The following is a 5,518-nucleotide window of genomic DNA, read 5'->3' on the forward strand; positions in this document are numbered from 1 at the left end:
CCCCCCCCCCCTCCCGACACCACTTCCCCTCCCCCCGCCCCGGTCCCGCCCCCCGCCCGGCGCCCGCCGCACGTGAGCCGTGTGCGGGGCCGGCTGTCGGCGCGCGTGCCCCGCGGCAGCGGGAGCGAGGCGGGCAGGGGGAGCGGCAGCGGCGGAGGCAGAGCAGGGGAAGGGAAGGGGGGGACGGGGACGGGGACGGGGACGGGGACGGAAGAGCCGCCGCACACTTTGGCCGCTGCACGGGGAAGGGGGGAACGGAGGCTGCATGTGCGCAGCGGCGCTCGCGGATCTCCACGGACTCATCTCAGCATCCCGCCGGCTCCATCAAAAGCAGCGACGAAACGTCAGCCGCTGCCAGACATGGATGAAGGAATCTCCCGCTTGCCGGAGAGGCAGTTACTGGAGCACAGGGATTTTATAGGGTAAGGAGCCAGGGAAGCACCTCCGGCTCCTGGCTCTACGGCGTTTGGTCCCCTGCAGAAAGTGCTGTGAGGCGCTGGCAGCAGAGCCAGTGCGCGGGGATAGCCTCCCTCCGCGTCCTCCCGGCCATCCCCTGCCCGATCCCCGGCCCTCCGTCTGCCTGCCCTCTAGTCCTGGCTCTTGCCGATGCCGGATCTTTGTGTTTCTCTCCAGGCTGGACTACCCTTCCCTGTATATGTGCAAACCCAAAAGAGGCGTGAAGAGGGACGAGAGCAAGGTAAGTTTCTGGGGTTGTTCTCACTCGAGCGCTTATTTGGGGGTCGCTAAATCTCACGGCGCAGCTGCACCCCCAGGAGCATCCCCGGACGGCTCCGCTTTAACTTCCCCCCCCACGAAGTACAAGCGGGTTTCCGAGCTAGCTGGCACGGCGAGGAGAGCGGTGCCTTGGTGATAATTTGCGCGGCATGTGGTCGGCGTGACATTTGTTTTGGTTTTGGTCGGCGTTCCGAGGGACTCTGTCTAACGCTTGGCTTTTCCGGATTCTGCTAATTAGGAAACATACAAACTGCCACATAGACTGATAGAAAAGAAGAGGCGAGACAGGATTAACGAGTGCATTGCCCAGCTGAAGGATTTACTGCCCGAGCATCTGAAGTTGACGGTAAGGTGCAGAGGGGCGTAGATGTACATGCAGATGCAGGCTCCGGCAGCCTGCCTGCCGCGCAGCCCGAGGGGCATCGGGGTGCGGGACGCCGTGCTGCCTGCCCGTTTACCTGCCTGCCTGCCCATAACTGGCCTCGGGGACCAGTTTCCCTAAGTTACAGAGGCGGCCGGGCGTTTGGCAGTGGCCACAGCATGCCGGGAGTTAGCCAGCCAAGCTGCCCCCTTCCTTTGCCTTTCAGACGCTGGGACATCTGGAGAAAGCGGTGGTGCTGGAATTGACTTTGAAACACTTGAAAGCGTTAACAGCCTTAACGGAGCAGCAGCACCAGAAGATCATTGCTCTGCAGAATGGTAAGAGGGGGGCACCGACAGCGGACGGGGGGGTGCGGGAAAGGCGACGAGCGGGGCACCCCACGGTGGAGCCCCGAGCAAACGCTGTCCCCTCTCTTTGTCCCCCGCAGGGGAGCGGTCCATGAAGTCCCCCGTGCAGGCCGACCTGGACGCCTTCCACTCGGGTTTTCAGACGTGCGCCAAGGAAGTGCTGCAGTACCTCTCCCGCTTCGAGAGCTGGACTCCCCGTGAGCAGCGATGCGCCCAGCTCCTCGGCCACCTGCACTCCATTTCGTCGCAGTTCCTCCCCGGCCCCCAGCTCCTCTCGCAGCCGCCAGGCCCCCTCTGCAAGGGATCCTCCTCCTCTTCCTCCACGCCCGCCCCCCCATGCGCGCCGGGCCACAAGCCGGAGGGCCAGGCTAACTGCGTGCCCGTCATCCAGCGGACTCACGCCGCCGAGCTCAGCGCTGAGACCGACACGGACACGGACAGTGGCTACGGCGGGGAGGGCGAGGCTCGCGCCGAGCGCGGCCCTGCGGCTACCGGGAGCGCGCTGCCCTCCCTGGCCATCAAGCAGGAGCCGTCGGGGGAAGAGGCTCCCCCCGCGCCCAAGCGGCTGAAGCTGGACCGCGGTGGCAGCCCCATGCCCACCCCGCCGGGGCTGGCGGCTCGGGGAGCCGAGGCGGCTGCGGCGGCAGCGGCTGCGGCAGCCCTGGTGAGACCCGACGCCGCACTGCTGGGCTCGCTGATGGCCCTCGGGGCGGGCGGCGGTGGGGTCCCCTTCGGACAGCCGGCTGCGGCCCCTTTCTGCCTACCCTTCTACTTCATCTCCCCATCCGCCGCCGCAGCCTACATGCAGCCCTTCCTGGATAAAGGCAGCCTGGAGAAGTATCTCTACCCCGCCGCCCCCATCCCGCTCCTCTACCCGGGCATCCCGGCCCAGGCCGCGGCTGCCGCGGCCGCGGCCGCCGCCTCCTCCTTCCCCTGCCTCTCGTCCGTGCTCGGCCCCTCCGAGAAAGTGGTGGCCGCGGCCGCCGGGCTGCCCCCGGCTCCACACCTCCCGCACCCCTTCGCTGCCGCCGCCGCCGCCGGGATGGCCGCCGCCGAGCCCGGCGAGGAGGCCGATACCGCGACTGCTGAGGAGCCCGGTGCCGAGGGCCCCTGAGACGCCGCCGGCCGGGAGCCCCCACCGCCGCCGCGGGGCAGGGAGGGGCCGTCGGGCCGGCACCTGCGCCCCCGGTTTCCTATGGAGGGCAGGGCGGCATCTGTAAGGGGTAGCCGGGGCCGGGCCGAGCCGAGCCGGGAGCTGGCGGTTGCGGGATGGTGGGGAGCGGCCTCCCCGAGGGGAGCCTCGGTGCCCCGCAGAGCACCGTCAAGGAGAAAATTTGCTACTCAGTATTTTTTTAATGTTTGGCTTTATACATGCTTAAATAAGGAAAAACAAGGAAAAAAAAGAAGAAGAAATAGTAAGGATACTTTTTTTCCTCTCTCTCTTTCTAAGGTAACTTAAATGTTGCACCTTATTTGCAATGGGTTCATAGGAACTTGCACTCGCGGCCCGGGAGCCCCGGGTGGGTTCGGGGTGCGGGCGGGGCAAAGCGAAGCAATGGAAGGAAGGAAGGAGGGCAGGCCCCCGCACCCGCGCTAGCACTTTACTTGAGAGCAGGAGCGCAGAGAGACGGCAGCACCCCGAGCCCGAACCTGCAGTGCCTTGAGCACCCGGGGCTGCCGCTGGCTACGGCGAGTTTTGGGTGTGCAAGGGAAGGAGGGGCAGACCCATTATGTAACCTTGTGTTTATTTTATAATTATTATTTCTTTTCGGCTAAGGTATACAGGTGTGGCAAGTGCATTTGTTCTCACCCTCTCTATTTAATTCAGTATGTCCCCGAGAGATTTCCCCCCGAACCTTGCTGTATGAAATGAATGTTTCTGCACTGAACTACAAAAAAATAGCCCCCCCTCCTTTCTCCCCTTCAAGAAAACACAGAGCAACTCGTCAGCCTGAACTACTCCTCACTCACTTTATCCTAAATCCGAGGGACACAAAGCGGAGGCCGTAGGTAACACACCTCACTGTGCAATCAGAAGCGATTAGACCAGTTGGGGTAAGTTTCCCAAGTGGGCTCTCCCCGTCATCCTGTGCTCAAATGCCACTGTTTCCCTTCCCGGAGACAAACCAGACTGCCAGATAATCACACGGATAAAGCTTTTAGAAGAAGGCTTAAACCAAGACCTTGCCTAGATATTTTTAGTTTGTTGCCAAGGTAGCACTGTGAGAAATCTCACTTGAATGTTACGTAAGAGGTGAGACATGACAGCCTGGCGAGGCATGAGCGCGTCCATCCGTCCGTCCGTCCGTGCGGGCTCTGTCCGTCTGTTTGGTGCATCCGCTGCTGCTGTTGCTACTGTTTTGCCTCAAACGCTGTGTTTAAACAACGTAAAAAAAAAAAAAGAAAGAAAAAAATTACTCTCTTACTGGCCTACAGAGTGGCTGTGTGTAAATAAGTTGTTAATACATCCAATTAATGATGTCTGACATGCTATTTTTGTAGGGAGAAAATATGTGTTAATGATATTTTCAGTTAAAAACTTCGGGGGGGGGTTGCTGAAAAAGTTGCACTTTTGTTACAATGCTTATGCTTGATACAAGCTTATGCTGTCTTAAATTATTAAAAAAAAAATAAATCCTGTCTGCAAGAAACCAGCTGGTTTAGAACAGTTTAGTATGTGATATATTAGAAATCAATCTTTATATTCAGTATTTTCCAGCACTCCATGAATTCTATTATCTAAATATTTCCACACTATTTTGTGATTAAAAAAAAATTCTTACTAAGGAATAAAAACTTTAATACACAAAATGGGGTTGTCTTCTAATTAAAAATCCAATGATAAGACATGATAATGGGCGCACTGAGTTTTGAAATGTATGATTGTGTGGCTGATGAAAATTGTTTTAATGCCTTTTCACATTTTTAATCTGTGTTTGGGTTTCCTTGGTTTCCTTTAACTCCCTTTGGCAAACACTGTTTGCAGGTATGTGCGTTTCACAAAGCGTAAAGCCTGCCTGTGGAACATGCATGTTTCTTCCTGACATCTACTTTTCTCCTCTTCTTTTTGCACAATAATAATCTTTACAATGAATACTTTCACAGCCCTGGTGCTGCACAGGAGCTATCTTTGTTCACCACGAGCAAACTTCACGATTTGCCTGACAATCTAATGACGTATCATCAGCTCTGGAGGAATGATATATGTCCCAGCTTGGAAACCCTCAACGAAAACTGAACATTTGGAGGGGGAGGAGGGGAGTAAGCAGGAGGGGGAAGACAGTGGTGGAAACAGAAAAGCAATTCATCGCATGGAAGTGCAGCAACTGAAAGACTTCCACGGATTTAATATCTAAGCCACATCACCTCTCCTTTCAAAAATCCTTCCTGCTCCAGAGAAATAAAATTAAGGAAACCCTCAAACAGCAGCCAATGTTTATGTAAGAGCGCAACACGAAGGAAGCGTTTCATGCTCCCTCTGCCGGTTCTTCAATACCAATGACTATGCTCACAAGGAATGAAGTTGGAGTGCAAAAGTAATAGAAAACTCTTCAGACTCGCATTGATTCCAGCAGTCCTTTAAAATAGAGGAGGGATCCTAAATCGGGTGAAAAATAAGTGCTCCTTTAAAACTGTTCAAGTGAGATTACTATGAAATAGGTATAAGTCTTTTCATACAGAAGCTATAGAAAAGTTAACTCCTGTTAGACAGAGATACAGGCAGGCTGTCTGTACAAATACCAGAGGACAGATAGTGGTGCTTTTTCCAGAAAATGATGCTGATGGACCAAAGGCCGCTACATTCCATCAGGATACCCACTGAAGCCAACTGTTCATGGGCTGAAGTCAAAGCTTACTAAAGGTAATTAAAAAAACCTGTGTCTGATTGCAGTTTGAATCTGGCTCTGCACCTCGTGCTATTGCAGCAACGAAAGTGAACTGGCTTCAGCCCTCCAGCTTGGTATCTTGCCAACCACTTCACTTTGACCTGCATACTTAAACAGCTCAACACTTGTTACGTGGCCAGTTACACAGGGACGAACATGCTCACACA

The 5,518-nt window shown here is 55.7% G+C and overlaps 1 protein-coding gene across 1 annotated transcript; it reads left to right on the plus strand.

The window, feature by feature from the left end:
* The first annotated feature begins 219 nt into the window (after positions 1-219).
* BHLHE41 (basic helix-loop-helix family member e41) lies at positions 220-4,275 on the plus strand. The gene is made up of 5 exons (XM_034063131.1): positions 220-422; positions 634-697; positions 974-1,081; positions 1,323-1,434; positions 1,545-4,275. The coding sequence occupies exons 1-5, from the start codon at positions 361-363 to the stop codon at positions 2,576-2,578; spliced, it is 1,380 nt and encodes a 459-aa protein (XP_033919022.1). The 5' UTR covers positions 220-360; the 3' UTR covers positions 2,579-4,275.
* The last annotated feature ends 1,243 nt before the right edge of the window (positions 4,276-5,518 follow it).

Source organism: Melopsittacus undulatus, chromosome 5 (assembly GCF_012275295.1).
Source record: "Melopsittacus undulatus isolate bMelUnd1 chromosome 5, bMelUnd1.mat.Z, whole genome shotgun sequence".
Taxonomy (NCBI): domain Eukaryota; kingdom Metazoa; phylum Chordata; class Aves; order Psittaciformes; family Psittaculidae; genus Melopsittacus; species Melopsittacus undulatus.

Bases quoted from the DNA above. Each gene is read 5' to 3' on its own strand.
- BHLHE41 (XM_034063131.1), top strand. From the start codon at position 361: ATGGATGAAGGAATCTCCCGCTTGCCGGAGAGGCAGTTACTGGAGCAC. The intron at 1,082-1,322 runs GTAAGGTGCAGA...TTTGCCTTTCAG, and splicing joins CCGAGCATCTGAAGTTGACG to ACGCTGGGACATCTGGAGAA. The intron at 1,435-1,544 runs GTAAGAGGGGGG...TGTCCCCCGCAG, and splicing joins GATCATTGCTCTGCAGAATG to GGGAGCGGTCCATGAAGTCC.